The sequence below is a fragment of the Castor canadensis genome, chromosome 1, assembly GCF_047511655.1.
Source record: "Castor canadensis chromosome 1, mCasCan1.hap1v2, whole genome shotgun sequence".
NCBI classification, from domain to species: Eukaryota; Metazoa; Chordata; class Mammalia; order Rodentia; family Castoridae; genus Castor; species Castor canadensis.
In genome coordinates, this window is record NC_133386.1 from 151,365,758 (window position 1) to 151,386,168 (window position 20,411).

At 40.4% G+C, this 20,411-nt stretch overlaps 1 protein-coding gene across 8 annotated transcripts in view; it reads left to right on the plus strand.

The window, feature by feature from the left end:
* Tead1 (TEA domain transcription factor 1) overlaps positions 1-9,042 on the plus strand; it is a 240,398-nt gene extending 231,356 nt beyond the window's left edge. For all 8 annotated transcript variants that reach the window (XM_074041680.1, XM_074041655.1, XM_074041669.1 and 5 more), the window contains one exon: positions 1,576-9,042. In XM_074041680.1, coding sequence (XP_073897781.1) covers positions 1,576-1,689 — 114 coding nt within the window. In that variant the 3' untranslated portion in view covers positions 1,690-9,042. The remainder of the gene's footprint in view (positions 1-1,575) is intronic.
* The last annotated feature ends 11,369 nt before the right edge of the window (positions 9,043-20,411 follow it).

Sequence of the window (20,411 nt, forward strand, 5' to 3'; positions counted from 1 at the left end):
AGGTTATCTGATTGTATCAAGATGATTCAGGAATTGAACTGAACCTGTAGATGTTTAAATTGCCTTGATGGATAAGCAGATGTTTTTCAGATTTACCAAAAAAAGGTCCACTCTATGGGTGTATAATTAGGTGGCAGAAGCTGGAGATGCTATGGTGAATTGGACAGGTAGGACAGCCATCCTGGGGTCTGATGAAGGAGACAGGCATTCATCATGTCCTCACTAAAGAATGGAAACTAAATCTGTGGCCAGTGTCTGGCCGAGGGACATGGTGCTATGCAAGCGTATAATAGGAGAATTTGACCTAGTTTGGGAGGTTGGGGAAAGCCTCCTGAGTCACACTTGAGAGGCCTGCTAGGTGAATAGGCACCTGCAGTGATCTAGAGAAAATTGGCCCTCAGTCCTCTCTGTCGAGGGAGTAATTGTAGCTTCCATTCTGAGAGCCATAATGTCCTGTGAGACAAACCGTGTAAAAGCATTTAATACCCAAGTACATGCACAGTAAGTACTCAGTGTATGTTGACTAGTAAGTGAATTTTCATTCACTCAGCACTTATCAAATGGCTATGTGTGCCATGCACTATGTTAGCTTCTAGGAAACATGATCCCTGTTCTTCTAGAATTGATAGGCCAATGGATGAAAATTGATATTTAAAAGAAAAAAAAACCCACACAAATCTACATGAATCACACAGGTTCTGTAGGGAAGATCAGAAGTACAATGAGGCTTTATTCTTTAGTCAAGGACCATAAGTTTGGATGCCATAAGGGCAAGGAAATCTTGAAACAGCCTGAGGCACAAGGGAAATTAGGTTTAGGACAAGCTAGACTAGCCTCTCAAGTTCAAAATGTTTCCAAACACAAAAGTCTCAGAGTCATTGAATGAAGCATTTTGAGTCAGTAAGTTTGAGCAGATTTACCTTCAGAAAGCTCATTCTGAACTGAGACCACAGTGAAGAGGGAAACAGCAGGATGCAATGGGGAGGAGACTCTGGGCACTTTGGTCAGAGAGCCCAAGATCTGAATGAAGGCTGAGGCACAAGTTTAGCAATAAGATAGGAACAAGAATAGATTTTAAATACTCTCACCACAAAGAAAGGATAAGTATATGAGATAGTGATTTGGTTTAACCGTTCTCCAGTATACCATAACATCACATTGTACCCCATAAATATACACAGTTATTATTTGTCAATTAAAAATAATAAGATAGGACACAATCCTAGGACACTTGATTGTCCTATTGATCCAATAGGACAGAATAACAGAAAATTCCCTTGGTTGTAAAGAACTCAGCCCAAACAGACAAACCACACCAATTCTTGTGGTCTCTTAGGCTCCAAAGATGGGCAAACCTCTATGTATAATGTCTTTCTTGCACAGGGAACCTGCTTAGATGGGATTCACATGAGACCTGTGGTCTTCTGACGTGCGTGGGAGATTGCAGAGTGAGGCTGAACTGATCTCTAATCCGGTGATCAGATTTAAGACTGCTTCTTGAGGCACAGGTGGAATGTGTGTTCATTTTTGTGGCATGATTATATGTATATCCTTTTTTTTTTTTTTTTTAAACAGGTGGTAACAAACAGGGATACACAAGAAACTCTCCTCTGCATGGCCTGTGTATTTGAAGTGTCAAATAGTGAACATGGAGCACAACATCATATTTACAGGCTTGTAAAGGACTGAACATGGTTATTTATATATATAGATATCTGTATATACACACACATATGTGCACACACACACACTCTCTCTCATTCTTGAACGACTGACTGTAAACCTCACCATACAGGGTGGTGCCCTGTCCCTGAGGTCACCCCAACTTTTCTAAATCCTGTTTGAGTGAAGTCATTTTTTCCATGTGTTCATAACTATCATTGTAGCTGTGAAGTTCTGATAGAGTTGTAAAAAAGAGAAATCAAGTCGTTTCTATGTGTTCTTCAGATCTGCAGCCCACAGTTCCTCGGGAAAGGTGAACCTTAAACACCAAGTCTCTCTCTGCAGAGACTTGTTTCTTATTGTGGTAGAAAATCCTGAGACAGAGCATTGGCCTTGGAACATTTACTGCCTTTATACAAATGTACTTAGTTCTCTTTTTTCCAACATAAAATTCTTGTTTTAAGATACAAGTAAAATTAATCTTTAAATATAAATGTAAATTAGTACACAAAACTAAGAATCTTTAGACTTATCTTTGTAACTAATTAGGGTGGAAGTTATGAAAGAATGTAATTCACTAAATTATTTTTTAAATGAAACCTTTCTTTCTTTTTGAAACCAAATGTTAAACTATAGCCTTAAGAAATGCTTGGTAGAAATATTCTAATGAGACAAATTTGTACTTTTTTCCTCAAGGTTAAAAACTAACCTCCTAATCCATTAAACTCTTGAACAGGTATTACAAAGGAAGAAAACTTTACCCCTATCCTTAACATATATAGTATATTTAAAAATGTAAAATTGTATTGTACTAATGTGATGATTGATTATTTAATGAAAAAGAAAAGATGGCTCTTTTGCAATAAGTAGATAAATACTGAAAAATCTAAGCTTACAATGTTTATAGTCTTGTGTGTGCAGTTATATTTTATATGGACAACCAAATTTTTTATGAAGATGAGTAAATATTTGAACCACTAAAATTTAATAGCAAAAGTTTAAAATTGGCATGAATACTGACTGCACTGTGAGCTGCAAAATATAGAGAATCCTGTGGCTGGGAGAAAAATTTCATTGACCAAACAAGTAAAAGGCTCATCAGTTTAGATCCCTGCTCTGCAGACCACCGTGAGCATCCTCACCGACTTGTGGATAAATTCTTTATTTCCGGTTACCCAGTACACATAGGAACCTGCTGTGACTATAGCTTTGTATATGTGGACTACGTATGTACATGTACACAGCTTTTCAACTCACATTGAACGTCTGTTTAGTGTTTCTCAGTTTTCTAGGTGCTGATGTATGTGTATCTCAGTCTGTGTCTGTAGATGTAGATACATTCTGTCTAAGGGTATCCATTTCCTTGGCATCTCTCAGTAAGTTATAACGCCGTTGTTTGACTTAGGTCATCTTCTGGCTTTTTCAAACAGGCTCATTCAGGAGGTTCTCTTTCCAGGAGAAATTCAACTTTACAATCCAAATATTCCAAAGTGTTGCCTGGGCTTAGTTGGTTTGATATGACCACATGTCTTAGGTAATTTCCATAAGTGCTTCACTGGGGAGAGAGGAGGAGCTCATTTTCCCAGAAGAAAATGAGGTTTTTGTACCTGTTAGAAATATGTGAATACAGTAGAACACAAAGTAAGATTTGTAAGTTGTAAAACATGGCAAGATTTTTCACCAAGGCTAGAAAGTAAAAAGCTAAGTTCTACCACACCAAGTAACTTACACATCCCTTCCTTGCCCTGCCATCTGCTCTGATCCTCTTGTACATTATTCAGCATCCTGTGGTCATGAGTGTGGAGTTTGGCTGATTTATGTCAAAAAGAACAACTCTGGACCAAGCCTGACCTCTCCCAGGTACATCCATTGTCTCTGGGAAGACCAGAGAATGTGTAAAACTTTCCCATTTGGAACATATCTGCCTTACATAGGCCAGTATGACAGTGCTCTTCTTCCTTCCAAAATTAGACTATCTTTGTTCCCTGATTCCAAACTGACCATTGAAGGACTGCCCTGGTTTTCTGCCCTTCCATCTGGTCTTCAGACCAAGCATTTAAGCATCTTTAACAGTCATTAAGTTTACAATAGCTTGTTGAACACCCCTCTTAGGGGATGTTTCTTTGGCTCCTATTTCCTCAAGGGAACCCCCACTCTCCCAATATCAGGACTGTACAAAAAGGTACAAATGATTTCATATGGCTAAAGCCAGGCCATTTTAGAACTTGAGGGGAGAGCTGTCTGGTTCATGTTCCCACCCAAGAATAGGGCTTTTCTCTGCTACCAGGAGAGGTATGGGGATCCAAGAAGACAGGCTAGAGGGTAACAGTTGGCTGCAGAAAGTACTCCTGGCCTGCTAATCTCACCAGGTCAGGCTGGACCTTCCTCTTCCTCTGAATACCTTTACAGGTGGGTTTGGTGAGGAGAGAGGGTTTATATGAATGACCTCGAGGATTACTTTTTGATCCTAAAACATTTTTAAGATTTTTTTTTAACTTTTAAAGCTTTCCCCTGTCTTAATCTCTGATCCAGTTATCCCAAACTCTTGGGCTTGCTTCTCTTCATCTCCCAAATTGGACCCTTAGGGTGGGAGCTGAGTCTGTCTTTGCTCTTTCTTCCTACACAGTTCTTTGTTCTGTCTTCAGACCTTCCTAAACCATAAGGAAGTTTTTGCCAAGCTCCATCCTCACTAGACTCTTTTCTGTGCTGTCTTCTGCTAGTCCCCTGTACCACATTTGTCACTACCATCTTGTGCTTTCTCTGCGGAGTTTGTAAGGCAGCTTTCCCCAGGAAGGTGCTGAAGAACAGGGCTCTGTTCTGTACCATTGAAGGACGAGACCCAAAGTAAATTCAGGACTTCTCAAAACATGTCCCACGATCCTCAGTATGCAGGCTTCCTGAGAGCAGGCTTTCTCAACCTCAGCACTAGTGACATTCTTTGTTGTGTGGGGCTGTGCTGTGGTGTACTCCCTTCCCCAGTTATCACAGCTCATTACATTACTAAATGTCCCAGGGGGTGCAAAATCACCCCCAGTCTAGAAGGAGTGCTCTGCACCTTACAGGTCACAATAGCACGTTGTAACAGTTCTCTTTCTAAAACCTTCTCTCCTGGGAGACTTTTTTCAGGATATCAGGAGGCAGAGAGGAAGAATATTCATCAGATGACATTCTATCTTTGTTTCTCCTGCTTTGAAACTTCTCTTTCACAACAGTCTCTCTTGCTACAAGTATTCTTTCTTATGGCTGAGGAAGGTGGAAAGCTAGTCACCATCATCCCTGGAATCAAGTGACACCCGTTTAAAGAACATTTCTGATTTGACCTTCAGCTCCTAGTTTGCCAAGTTTTCAAAAAAGAAAAATCTCAGTACTTTTCATTACTTCTCATAAACACATGGTCCCTTATCAAACCTTTAGTCATTTTAGTTTATTTCCTCTGGGCTGCTTCTACTTTCTGCATTTCCTTCAATACCTTTTGTAGAACTTACTGAATCCTCTGGAGCATTTCCTTTTCATCTTTAGGGTTGTGTGGGGAGGGATCTCTTCCAGAAGAGGACTTCTAAAGATTTTTGTTCTTAAGCTAAAAGAGAACACAATCCACTGCCCTTCATTTTGTGAACAAGAAAGTTGAGGCCAGAGGGGGATGAGATGACTTGCCCAAAGTTACCCAGCTGGCTAGTGACAGAATAAGAGGACTTTTCTAGGGCTCCTAACTCTAATCTTTGGCCATTCTTCTGATGGAGGCCATTCTTCTTTGGTGCTCTATGCTTAAATGATCCCTAGAATGCATGGCCAGGGTCAGTTCAGAAGAGAGGGGGAGACTGAGAGTTCCCTGTTCAGAACCCCAGCATCACCACGATGCACCCAGCAGAGTGCTGGGCTGTGGCTGTCTGCAGCCTCCACAAGCACATAGGAAAGCTGATGAGCCTTTTCCCTTCTGAGAACAATTCACCTGCCACGGGGTCCGAATCAAATTTCTACTTGCTAAGCATCCCAGCAGCCAAGTCCTGCCCTTGGACCAGCCAAAAACCAGCCCCTGTTCCAAGCACTTGGTGTTAGAAGTCCCCAAAGACTTAGACCCAAGTCTTCATGAGGTTTCAATACTGTGGTGGCTTTAGCCATTGTTTTTGTACAACTGTAAATTATTTAATCATGTGAGATGACAGTTTTACAAACCAGGTACATATAATTTGTCTGATTTTGTATATGCTCTGGTACACTACACCTGTCCTAAGGAAGGGTAGAACTAATTCTGTTTGTTGGTGTTCACATCTTTGACATTAGGAGGACATCTGCATTGCTGATTTCTTTATGTTCATGTTTCTGTGGCAAAGCCCTGCACATGTCATTTCTGAAAAGCCTTAAATCTTGGAGATGTTGCATGTGGGGTGTGCAGTGCAGACGGCTGCCTCAGAACTGTGAGCCCTTTTGTAAGCTGGAAGCGATTCTCTTACTGCTGTTACTTTTTTTAGGGAGTTTTCAATCCAGAGCTGCCAAAGCGTTCCAGTAAGCAGTGCCTTAGTGATACCTTAGTCATGCCGCCAGCCTTTTCTCACACCTGTTTTCAGTTCCATTCACTAATTGGCCCAATCTCTGCAACAAGACAAGCAAAAGTTGTTCTCACTTTTGTTTTTTAAAGCCCATTTTTATCCAGCTCTATAGGAAACTGACGACTTGGTCTAAAATCGGAAACTGAACCCAAGTCAGTTCTTTGACCACACTTTCAAATGTATATACCAAAACAAAAGGTTGCAATTTTGTAGTTTACTCTGAAAAGCAAATTGTACTTTTCTCGTTGCCTTTTAAATTCATGACCAAATACTTAGTTATTTGTGAAACTTCTGCACTCTAGCATGAAAGTGCCTTTGGTTTGAGATTCCAGCTTAGAAAAGTGCTGCCATAATAACGACAATTTGTAGAGAGACCAAAAATATTTTGAGATCACCGTAATGCCTTTGGTTTACCGGGCTGAGTTACCAACCACAGGCCTCTGTTCACAAGAGCACCACGTGGTCCCTGCCTGCAGCTGCAGCGAGTCTGTCTGTCAGTGGGGTCCCCACCCTCCACTCACCCATAGCACACTACAGCAGGAGGGACCCCGGAAACTGTTGTGTTTGTGTGTGCCAACGATCCGGCATGTCATGTCAGCTTGTCACCCAGCCCTGCATCGTGTGAAGGAATTTCCACACAGACAGCGGAATCTCGGCCGGTGGACAGAGACTACAGCTTTCGCCTTCTCCTCGTGTTCGTGTTCAGTCTCTGGAGACTTTCTTTTCCATTCAAATGACAGTGCGCACTTATCTGCTTTACACGATGATACCATTTCAAAAGTTGGAAGCCTCAAACTGAGATGACAGTGCAGAGCAAAATGTGTTAGGGTCATTATAATTGAAGTGTTCTTCTTAGGGCAGAAACTTCGGCTCTGAGTATTGTGTTTGAATGTGCCATGAGAAACTTCCAAAGAGCATGATTCGTAATTTGGCATTTTCAAAGAGTGTTCCAGCCCTCAGAGGGCCAACTTGTTATCATATGTGTCAGCTTCTATCAAAACCTTGTATAAATTGAGAAAACTGATAGAGGTAAGGAACAGGAATAGAAAGGAGAAGGAGGCAAAAAAAAAAAAAAAAAAAAAAACACCAGCCAAAAAGAAGCCAGGACAATGGTTTTTCTTTGTTGATTGTAAAAATAATATCAGACAATTTTGAAAGTTAACCTCTAACCTCTTACCACCTATGTTCTGTCTGTCTACCTGGTGTCTTTAGGACTAGCCTCTCTGGGCTCTGAAATTTCAGGAGTGATTATCCACTCTAAGTTATGAGTGTTTATAAAAGTTCTGTTTAAAAAAATAACACTATCAAATGAAAAGGAAAATTACTCAACACAAGTTAGAGTTAGCTGCTGGAAGTCTTGACTCATCTTGTCAGGACTATACCACATGTTGGAAGGAATTAAATACATGTGTTCCTGATTCTCTTTTCAACTGTTACTGTCTTTTGTTTGACAATAGTTTTCTCTCATAAATTCTTTGCTTCTTTCGTTAAGAATGAAGGTTTTGTGTTTCATTTTACTGTGTTGCAAAGGGTAGTTTCGCTGAAGTCCTGTACCATTAAATAAGATGAAATATTTGTATTTATTGTCATACTTCCTAAGCCCTAACTTGGTTTACTGTGTGCATTGCATTTGAGTCACCTCTTGACACACTACATCATTTTACTATTGGAAACAGCATTTATGATCCCCCACTCCATCACATGGGGTCAGATTCCATTAGCCTCCACCTTGCTCGGGCTGGCTTGCCAGCCTTTGGAGATGATGTGGCCCTGCTCTGCTCTCTAAAAGAGGCAGGCGGAATACAGGTGTCAATCAGTTGGAAATCAGTCCCTGAGTTTTCTCTCTCTTTCTTTTTTTTTGGCAGTAATCATTTTATGTGATTAGTTTCACTGTGTAAATTCGGTATTAACTGCACTTCTTTTTGTACATCTCCCTGTTACCTCCTTGAAAGATTGACTTCTGTAGGCCTTTTTCAATGTGCTTGTGACTGCGGACAAGGAAAAAATGTCAAAACAAAAACAATACGTGCCTAAAAAATGACAAAAAAATTTTTGTAACATTTAAAAAACCTGAATAGCCTTTACTTCCTTAATATGCTCAAAGTTTATGTAAATTGGTTTTTGCCACGTGTGTTTGTTCACATTCTAAATGACTTAATGGGTTCTCGCAGTCTATGTCTTCGTGTGCTGTGTATAGAATGGGCTTGTGGCGTAAGCGTTTCTTCTGGTCAGTGGTTCCTTTGATATTGTACTGCTGCTGGGACTGGGCCGGAACTTACCTTTGGGTAATTAGGTTCCTGTTGAGAAGATTGGAGAAGTGGGAGTGGGGTGGGCAAATTCACACACATTTCCTTAACCTGTTTGCAGAAACTTTCAAAAGGCATTTGGTTAAACCTCTTGGCAGTACAGTATTCTTGTATTCGTTAACGTTTGTGTTTAGGTACTGGTACCTTTTTGTTTAAAAATGTTCTAAGTGTTGGCTTTAAAGTGAATTTATCTTTAGTATGATAGTTATATGAAAACTATAGGGTTTGTGTGCAGAGAATTTTTTTATAAAGTGCTTTGTAAAAAAAATGTATTCTAGCTTTCGCGGTACATATGTGTGATAACTTTAATATCCATGACAGTTAAGTGCAATTATTTCATCACTCTAAAAATGCTATTTTTGTGTCAGTTCCTGCAGGTGTTTTCATGTCTTTGCAAAGTGACACATTTTGATGCCTTCTTGATAAAGTGGTAGACATTTTGTAGCTTTCTAGAAACTTTGTATTCATACGGTATCAATGAAAAATAAAGAAAACGAAAGTGTGGGTCACTTTTCTTATCTGCAAAAGTGTGTGTTGTTGAAAGTGAAGTGTGCATTCTGTGCTGTGGGGATTGTATTGCAGGCCAGAGTAAAACTTAGACTCTATACTTTGTTTGATGGTGTCCACCAGGCTCCGTAACTGGAACTTTAGGTATTATATCTGCACAGGTCCTTTTTTTTTTGGTGGGACTGGGGTTTGAACTCAGAGCTTCACACTTGCAAAGCAGGCACTCTACCACTTGAGCCACACCTCCAGACCATTTTGCTGTGGTTATTTTAGAGATGGGGGTTTCACAAACTGTTTGCACAGACTGGCCTCGAGCTGCAATCCTTCTAGTCTCAGCCTCCCAAGAAGCTAGGATTATAGACATGACCCATCAGTACCCAGTAACTAACAGGGTTTCTTAAAAACAGCCACCAGTAAGTCTAGCTTTCTTTAATGCTTCATTAAAATTAATAAAATTAAAAAGCTTGCAGAACAGTTTGTTTGTGGATCCCAGACATGCCTGAGAAGACAGATCCCATAACAAGGTCTTAGAACAAAAAACACACTAGCCCAAGCATTGGGCATTTGTTGTTAACTTGGTATACACATTCTGTGAACCAAGAGTAGAGCACAGGGTGATGGTATGGAGACAAATACGTGTTCTTACTGCACAGTGCCTGTGTTCTCTGGTTGGTTGCTGTTGAGCAGTAAGCCCTGGGCTCAGCATCACCAAGGGGTTTGTGATTCATGTGTGGGCATGCACACACATGTAACAGTAGATTACCAGGTGTTTACTGGAGGCTGAGCTGTGTGCCCTTTGTATTGGTACAATGTATTAGTGTATACATTGTGTCCTTTAAGTCTCACAATCTCAAGGAAGTTACTGCCTCCAAACTGAAGCTCCTCCAACTTCATGACTAGTAAGTACGTGATGGAGACTTAAATACGGTCACTCCCATCCTTCAGCTTGTACTGTAAGCCTTGCATCTTGGTTGACTGCACTCCAGGAGCAGTGCAAGGTTAGGGAAGAAACTGCTGAGAGAAGGAACTTTTCTTAAGTCATGATGACTTTGTACTTCTGAAAATGGAATGAAATGTACCCTGAGATCCTTCAGTTTGGGAACTAGACCTCAGTGAGTCTTGCTTCTCCCCATTTCTTTGAAATAAAAGCCTGCTTGAAATCCCAGAAAGCACTAGAAGAAAGCATGAACAGAGAACTAACATGCCTGTTTCTTTTCAAAGAGACATGCTTGCAGCGGGTTGCTTACAGCAGGTGGGGACAAGACTGAGGAGCATCTTCTTGAAGGCCTGTTATATGCTAGACATTTTCATGATTTCCTTTAACACACATACTCTTGAGAAAGAATCCTTTCAGTTTTTCTGTAAAGAAATTGAGGCTGAAGGAATCTACAAGCCCTTGTTAAGGTCTGAAGAGCTGGTGAGTGGCAAGGCCTAGAGGAGGAAAGGCCTCCTCCCTGGCAGTTCAGCTCTGCCATTTCCTGTGTGGCATCTTTCAGCCAGTTATGTCAGAAGCATGTTAATGCTTGGGATTCCAGCCACCTGGAGTTCAGCAAAAGTGATGCACCAGGTGAGCCAACCTCACAGAATAAGGAGAAGAAAGGAGGGTGAGTAAAGTTTTCTAGAAAAGTCAGGAAACCCCTGGTTATGCCTTACTGCTGTAGGCCACTCACAAGCATAGCTACTAATTATTGAAAGCCAAATCAGCTGTTGTTAAGGAATCAGGGTAAGCAACTGATACAATTCCAGTGAGGAAACGATGCTGTGTAAGCTTACGAAGTCACAGAGTTGATAAAACTGCCTTCAGTGGCAGCTGTTTTCTGTTCAATGCCCTGTATGTCAAATAAATGTTGTCAGAATGAGGCTACTGACAACCTGACTCCATCTTTTCAGTAAGTATTCTTCCATTCACTTCCAAGAAGCTGAGACTTCTCATTTGTGCTCTGTATTACTGATAAAGAACCAAGTAAAATACAAAGACACAGAAAGATTGAAACTAAAAAATGAAAAGTAGATGCAAGTAAATAAAACACCAAAAGAAAGCTGATGTGGCTTTATTGATCTCAAACCAGTATAGCTCAAGGTAAAAACTACTGCTAGACATTAAGGTAGATAATATTAAGATGATACAAGTTTGGATTAACTAGGAAGAATAAAGATACTAAACTTATATGCACCTAGTAACATAGCTTCAAACTACAGAAAGCAAAATTGGACAATTTCTTGACCGTCCTTGGAGGAGGTTAGAGAACTGAACTCATTCAATTATAAGTAAGGCAGACCCCTCAAAAAAGGTACAATATCGAGATTTTTGAACACCTTAACTTGATGTGTAGTTTAACTTGCTAAATACAAAGCCGTGAACCCCACAATTGGAACTATGCATTTTTTTTTCTTTTTCCCCCACCCAGTACTGAGGTTTGAACTCAGAGCTTTGAGCTTGCTAGGCAGGTACTCTGCCATTTGACCATGCCAAGTCAAGTTTGCTTTAGTTATTGTTTAGCTAGAGTCCTGTACTTTTTGCCTGGGGGCAGCCTCAGACTAATCCTCCCATCTATGCCCCTCCAGTGTAGCTGGGCTGAGAGGAGTATACCGTCATTCCCAGCTTGTTTGTTGAGATGGAGATCCCATTAACTTTTTACTCGAAGTGTATAAAGTTTTATAAACACAATCACTATGCATTTCCTCCCTGTGGCTGAATTGCAGGGTTGATTAGTTGTAACAGAGACCCTATAGTCTACAAAATCTAAAACTATCTGACCTTTTACAGGAAAAACAAAAATTACCAACCCCCACCTTATGCTAAAAAGCAAAGTCCTATATCTAATCCTAAACAGCAACAAAAAAGTCTTGTTTCCCTTTCCTTGCAGTATAGATATTCTGGTAAATGGCTATAGACCCTTTGAAGCCCTTGTATGGCATCACACTACCCTTCCTCAAGACTCCAGCCTCAGGCTGGTGAAGTGCCTTAAGTGGTAGAGTGCCTGCCTAGCAAGCGTGAGACCCTGAGTTCAAGCCCAAGTACTGACAAAAATAAGCAAAAGACTCCAGCCTCTTCTTTGATCAGCAGGCTATAAGAACAGGCTTAGGTCTGAAGAGAATGGGTGAGGAATAATGACACCTGTTCACCCAGTCTTGACATTTTAGTATTAAAGCAGTCAAGCAAAACCTTTGACTACCCATCTACTTTGTCCTGATCTTGCCCTGGTCTACCTAGCCATCTCCACCAATACCCATGGGATTGTATTCCTCAGCTACCATTCCTCACTGCCTGTTGTAGTTTCTACTCTGCCTCTGACAGCTACGAGTGGGCACCTGGCTTCTGCTGTTGCATAATCTTAACATCTCCATTCACATAGGGAAATGCTTCCATATCCCTACCATCAACCCTGACCTGCAAGCCACCCCTGAGTTTCTCAACAGTGTTGGTGCCCACTCACTGGTGCATTCATTCTCTATGTTTTCAATGAGTAACTTCCAGGACACATAGGCAGTGAGTGCTCTGGTCTTACATTCCACCTGGTGAGTCCTGTCTGAGTCCTCTGCCCTGCAGTCACAGCACCTCCACCTCCACCTCATCTACTCTAACTACAGTTTCCTCCAGGCTCCAAGGTGTTGCCCAGCAGCACATTAGCACCAGCTGCAGCATCAGGTCCCTGCCAGGATAGTAAATTCCTGAATTCCAGAAGGACCTCTTGTATACCATTATGCTCTCCCTAAACTAGCCCAGTCTCATATTCTCAAGGCATGTTCTCCCAACTCCTGCTAGAAATAATTCAGACTTGCCAAATGCTCTAGCTTTCTTGATGATCCTCTTCCTCCTGAGGCACAGATACAACATCTCCACTTGGACCAGGTTGAGGATTTACACTTGGTCTAGAAGCAAGTGTAATTTGGGGACATATTTAAAATTGGGATGAACTTAACAAAATTGCCATAGAGGACATGAGACAACGAGAAAAATGACAAAATTATCAAAAATCAAAATCATCTCAGTAATTGGGGAAATAAGCAAATACCAAGAAATATATAGAAAATTTGAAGTAGTGAATATATATACCTTATATCCCCAAATTATCAGGTTCATATTTTGTCAATTACATGTGGAACAAAATGAAAATCATACATTTGCAGATTAAGCAAATCCCTATTTCAAAGGATTACTATAATAAAATGTTCTCTAACTGCAATGCTGATAGGTAGAAGACAATATAAAAATATATATAGAAAAAGTCCATATATTCTGGGATTAGTCAATATCCCTAATTAATTCATAAGAAAATTTATGGAAATTAAAAAACCCTTAAAGTAGATTAAAGAAATGCTGTATACTAAAATATGTGGACTGTACCTCAGTCAGTCTCTACAGGGCATATAGACTGACATGCTTAGAAACAGGGAAATGAGAAAAGGAAGGCTAAAAATGAACTAGGCATTCAATTCATAAAGTTAAAAGAAGAACAAAATAAATACCAAGAAAATAGAGCTAACAATGATGAGAACAAACTAATAAAGTAGTAAACATACATAATAAAGATCAAAGCCAAAAGTGGCTCTTCAAAAATACTACCAGGATGTACAAAACATGGGCAAAGCTAAAGGGAGCCAAAATAATAGAATGAAATGTCATCACTACAGACCTTAAAGATAGATATTCATAAGAGTATAATAAAAGCCTACTGTCATAGCTTTATGCCAAAAATTTTAAGTACAGATAAAAGAGTGGGTTCTTACGAAACTGTAACTTCAGAAAATTGTCTCACAAGATGTAGAAAAACTTAATCCTAGTCTTAAAGCCATGAAAGGAAATGAAACAGTAGTTCTCAATGTTTTTGTGCAAGAAAACCTAGGCCTAGATGATTTACTAGCTGTATCAAACTTTAAAGGAACAAAATCTTGCAATCTTACAAATGATGTTCTGATGAATAAAGCAAAAGAGACACTTCTAGTCTTAGCTTTCTTGGGTCTTCTGGAATGCAGAGTCTGGAGCAAGCATTAAGCTGCTAATACTTTGACAGATGCAAGTTCAGGAGAGTATGAAGGAGAGGGAAATTGAAATTAGTTAAGGGAAATCCAATGAAATGTGTTGAGATGTGGTTTGATACTGACTGCCACTTCACAATAAGTCTAAAAGACTCATTAGATTGAGTATCCCTCATCCAAAATGCCTGGGACCAGAGTGCTTCAGATATTTTCAGATTTTTGAATATTTGCACATATAGAGCAAGGTATCTTGGGAATGGGGCCCATACCTACACATGAAATTCATTTTTGCTTTCATATACTGCTTATTCACACAACCCGAAGGTGATTTTATTCAGTATTTTTAGTGCATCTTCATTTCGATTGACCTATCACACGAGGTCAGATGCGGAATTGTCCACTTGTAACTTCATGTCAGTGCTCAAAAACTTATAGTTTGGAGCATTCCAGGTTTGGGGATTTTTGAATTGGGGTTGCTTCACTTGTTTTAACTCACTCAGCATGTGTGATTCTTGGCATGTGAGTTTCTCTGGAAAGGCTTCAAGGAGGAAGGATGTCTTGCAGTAATCAATGGAAGAAAGAAAATGGGGGCTGGACGTTCACACCTTCCAGCCTCCTCAGGCCATATGCACCCTACAAGGATATTATTGCCAGCCACTCTGTCTCAGCATCTACCTCTTTGAAGATGTTGGGGAACTCATACCATGTCCTGTGGTGTAGTATTTCATGAAAGTCAAAAACTAGAGGGAAAACTTAGCATGTGTCTTCTCAGTTGGTGTGAGGGAAAGGAGGAGGAAATGGAGGTAATCTGAGAAGGTAGACAAAGTTTGTTTCTAAATGTACTTCCCACTTATACTGACAAGGACAATATGAAAAAGGAAACTTACACACTAATCTCACTTGTGAGCATAAAATTAACAAAATATTAGCAATTTGAGTGTGACAGTATACATAAAGTATACAGCATGATAACAAAATTGGGCTTATTCCAGGAATTCCAGGTTGGTTTAGCATTAGAAAATCAGCCTGTGTAATTCTCCTTATCAGAATAAGGAGAAAACCTAGAGATCATCTCAATAGATGAAGATTGATACATCTGGTGAAATTCAACATCTGCTATGGACTGAAGGTTGCGTGTGCCCCATTATTCACATGTTGAAGCTTTAATCTTCAATGTGAGGATATTTGTTGGCAGGCCTTTGGAAGGTGATTAAACTTAGACAATGTCATGGGAGTAGGTCCCCAGAATGACATTAGTGCCTTTATAAGAAGAAGAGACCAAAGCCCTCTTTCTCTTTCCACCATGCAAGGACACAACAAGAAGGAAGACAACCTCAAACCAAGAAGATTGTCCTCACCAGACAATCTGCTGGCATCCTGATCTTGGACATCCCAGAAATGTAAGATAAATATTTGTTGTTTAAACCTAAGCACCATCTACTCATGATTTAAAAAAAAAAAAACTTAGCAAATTAGGAATAAAGACTCTTCTGAACTGATACAGGGCTTAAAATTCAAGCAGGGTGCAAGTAGCTTATGCCTGTAATCTTAGCTACTCAGGAGGCAGAGATTGGGAGGATCTCATTTTGTGACAAGCCAGGTCAAAAAGTTGACAAGACCCTATCTCAACAAACAAGTGGGACATTGGTGGTACACTCCTGAAATTCCAGCTACACAGGAGGCATAGGTAGGAGGATTGCAGTCTGAGACAAAAAGTGAAAAACCGTGTCTGAAAAAATAACTAAAGCAAAAAAGAGGCTGGGGGCATGGCTCAAGTAGTAGAGTACCTGTCTAGCAAGCACAGGCCGAGTTCAAACCCCAGGAACACAAAAAATTGTTTTTCTGTTATAATGAGAAAAGGAAAAAGAAAATAATGTATAGTCTCCAATTGGGGGGTTCATGACTTTGTATTTGCTAAATTAGAACAGCACATCAAGTCATAATGTTCAAATTCTGTATATTGTAAATTTGGAGTTGTCTGTTTTATCTATAACTGAATGAATTCAGTTGTTTAAAAACCTCCCAGTATGATCTTGAACTTATCAATTTTGCTTTCTATATTTTGAAGCTATGTTATTAGGTGCATATAAGTTTATCATCTTTATTCTTCCTGGTTAATCCAAACTTGTGTTATTTTAAAGTTACCCACATTAATATCTAGCAGTAGTTTTTCCCTTGAGCTATACTGGTTTGAGATGAATGAAATGGAAGAGTACTTACTAACTAAAAAGATTGAGTCAGTAGCCTCTTTTCTAGTTCTGACAGTACAGATGTCAAAGGGGAGAACCAAAACACTAAGATGGTACAAACACTCCAGAAGGAGCCTGAGGTAGTATGCACTCACAGGAGAAGGCAATGTCCCTTGACCATCTTGAAGTGGCAGAAAAGTTTAAAAACAGCAAAGGACACTAATAAGCCCAGCTTCAAATTGACCTGATCTCAGAAAATGTTCTCCAAACCTACATTCAGGTTGGCATCTGTATTAGAAAGTCCAATATCCAAAATGTTCCAATGTTGGAAACGTCAGCAACACCAGCACGATGGCACATGGGACACTATCTGATGGTTTGATGTACACAAAATTATCAAGTCAAGTGATGGAGACATCTAGGAAAGTAGATGAGTGTAAGGAAAGTAGCCAATGTGGAGACATCCATAGCCAGATTCCAGATTGCATTAGGAGAAAAAAAAAAGTCTCCTGGAGTAAGATCACATAAAAGCCTTATATGTGGGGAAGTCCTGACCAGTCATTCATCCATAAATGTGCCTCTCAGAGCTCACACTGGACATGAACTACTAGAGTACCATGAATATGGAGAGAAGCCATATAAATGTAAGGATCACTGGAAAACCTTCAGTTATCCCCAGTTCTTTCAAAGCATGAGAGGACTCACCCGGGAGAGAGAGACAGCCTTTGGCAAAGTCTTTAGTCATTCCTGTCCCTCCAAATATATGAAAGAACTCACACTGGAGAGAAGTCCTATGTATGTAATCAATGTGGAAAAGGTCTAGTTCTTCCAAAATATGAAAGAACTCATACTGGAGAAAAACTTCATGTGTATAAGCAATGTTGGAAAATTTTTTGTGTTTTTGACAGTACAGGGGTTTGAACTAAGGGCCTTGTGCTTACTAGGCAGGTGCTCTATGTCTTAAGGCATGCCCCCAGCCTTTTTTGCTTTCATTATTTTTCAATAGGATCTCACATTTATGCCTGTGCCAATCTGAACCACCATCCTTCTATTTGTGTTTCCCTCCTTTGCTGGCCTGGAGTGTAATCCTCCTATGTATGCTTCCCCCATAGCTGGGATGACAGGCAAGCACCCCATGCCCACCTTGTTGGTTGAGATGAGGTGTTGCAAACTTATTGCCCAGGCTGGCCTTGAACCACACCCCTCCTGATCTCTACCACCTCCAAAGTAGCTAGGATTACAGACGTGAGCCATTGTGCTAAAAAAAGCCAAAGAAAGCTTTTCATAGAGTTCCTTTTATAGACTTACACTGGACAGAAACACCCTGAAGGTAGGCAATGTGGGGAAAGCTTCAGTTCCAGTCACATTCAAGTACGTGAAAGAACTTACAGTGGAGAAAAAACATTTTTATGTAAACAATGTGTGAAAGCCTTCAGTGGTTCCAATTCCCTTTGAAAACAAGAAAGAATTCACACTGGAGAGAAGCTGTATGACTTTAAACATGGTGGAAAAGCCTTCAGGTATTCCAGTTTGCTACAGATACATGAAAGGATTCACACTGGAGAGAAAACCTATCTATTTAAACCATGTGGTAAAGCTTTAGCTTTTCCAGAACCTTTCAAAAACATGAAAGAACTCATACTGTGAGCATAAGCAATGTAGGAAAACCTGCTGTGATTGCAGTTCCTTCAGAAAACATGGGAAAGCTCACAGTGTAAAGAAAGCTTGTATAGGAAAGAAATGAGGGAGAGCCTTCAGATGTTGCAGTTGCCTTTAAATACATGGAAGAATTCACAGGGGAAAGAAACGCTATGTGTGCAAGCAATGTGGGAAAGTCTTCAATCACCCCAGTTTCACCCACAGCCTTGAAAGGACACATGCTGGAGGGCAGCCCTTACTATAGAATATGAGAAGTCCTCATTACCCCACAACCTTGGTTTTTTATTTTAATTTTTTCGTTAACGACATGCATTGATTGTACAAAACAATGAATTTCGTTTTAGCAATTTTGTACATGCATGTAATGTGCTTTGATCATATCCCAGCCTTCTAAGTGCTGGGATTACAGGTGAGAGCCACCATGCCTGGCTACACTCTTTTTTTTGTACAATAGTCCTTATTCAAGAGGGGACATGTCCAAGGACCCCCAGAGGAGTCCTGAAACTGCAGATATGCTGATCCATCATATACTTTGTTTTTCCTAATATGTCCTGTAGCATTACCACACAGTTGCAGAGTTCATTGTTCCACCATGTTTTATGCCCTACTGCCTCTTTTGCATCACTTCTTTTGTGTTTTGAGCCAGTTAAGCAAAATTAGGGTTAGTTGAACACAAGCACTGTGATGAATATAGGGGGTGAAGGTGGCACCTAGTGACTAGGATTCCTCCAGGAAATTCCATGTTGGGAGTGAAGATGGGCCAGCTGCAGCAGCCCTGAGGCCAGAAGAAAAATCATCTCCATAAGCATAGTCACTGACTTTAGTTTCACTTTTTCTATAAACTGGGGTCAGGCAGAGACAGGGTGAGGATTTCTCTCTCTCCCCAATTCTGGCAAAAACTACAAATAAATATTTCCATTTGTCTCAAGTCTATGTTGTTTTCTCTTAATGAGGGCAAAGTTTTGAAACTAGAGCCACATCTTATAGCTGCGGGCTCTGATAACAACTTGGTTCCCTGACTGAAAATCTCTGATGACATCTTTTGGATATAGGGCTCCATGTGCCTCCATGGCCCTGAAAACTTCCTTTCTTCCCCTTTTAGCTTTGATGGCCCCATACTTCTCATGGATTAAAAAAGAAAAGAAAAAAATCTATAGCTTCAAAGTTTATTTTCTTGGTAAACTCTGGGCATTTGTCCTCACTGGGCCTTGTTCTTTCATTTGGCCTTACAACGTGTGGCTTCTTGGTCAATTTGTGATGGAGTTCTTGAACCATTTGCTGGACAAGGAAATTTGACCCTGTCTTATTCCCAGTTTGTGGAAATATTTTAGGGTTCTTTGTGCTTTTGGTGTCAGCTTGTGAAGACATTTAGAGGCTTGAAAAAAAGAAAGGTATATTTGGAGATCTCTGTTGTGATTCACATAAAAATTAAACACACTAACTGTCTTGGTGGCCTGTGGAAAGAATTCTGAGTCGTCTACTTATAACTTTGGAAACAAAAGATGACTTATCTATGAGTGCACTCTGAATTAATGTAACTGTCTTCACTGGTCATTTGTGGGATGGTCAATTAGTCTGTGTCTGATGAGTGACTTGATTATGGGCTGAAAACCCGACAAGCTGCAGCACTGATAGTATTACGGATTTATCAGTATGAACGTCCCAGGACTCTGAGAAGAGACACGTGGTCCTGCAGGCCCACTCTGGGCGACGCTAGGTGGCTAGGTTCTGCAGAGGTATCTGCACCTGTGATGAGCAGTGGTCTCCTAGGGAACCACATGGAAAGAACTTGTCCCTTTCCTGGTTGGAAGACACTCCAGCAGCAAGTCCGGAAGTGCACAAAAGGATGTGGTCAACTAGCACCTTGAGTGCCCCGCACTGCCTGATGTCAGGGCTTTCTGAGATACACAAAGGGGGGACATCTGGCCATTGGTGGCTCTCTAGGAAGAAATCTCCATTAGTAGTATACTTTATGACCCCAAACACTTCCTTAGCAATGACTTTTGGCTTGGTCCACCAAGATAAGCTATTTACAAAATAAGTCCTAGAACACCATTGGGAAAAACCTGATCTGCCTCTGTAATTCCCCAAAATAGCTTACCAGCATAATGTGGGTACTCCTTTTTTTTTTTTTTTTTTTTTTTCTTCTAAGGATTGAACGTGCTTTACCCCTCAGCCATGCATTCAGCTCTTTTTCAATTTAGTTATTTTTCAGATAGGGTCATACATTTTTTAATTGGGGTCCTTCTCAGACCAGGCTCCTCCTACCTATGCCTCCTAGGTAGCTGGGATTATAGGTGTGTCCCCCAATACCCAGCTTGTTTGCTGAGACAGGGATCTCACTAACTTTTTGCCCAGGCTGGCAAATCCTCCTGATCTCAGCCTCCCACATAGCTGAGATTATGGGTATGAGCCATAGTGCCCTGCCAGTTTTGCATTTTTTAAAGCTCATCCTATGTATGCTTAAACTGATAATTTTTTTTTTCCTGGTGGGACTGGGGTTTGAATTCAGGGCTTCATACTTGCAAAGCAGGCACTCTACTGCTTGAGTTGCACCTCCA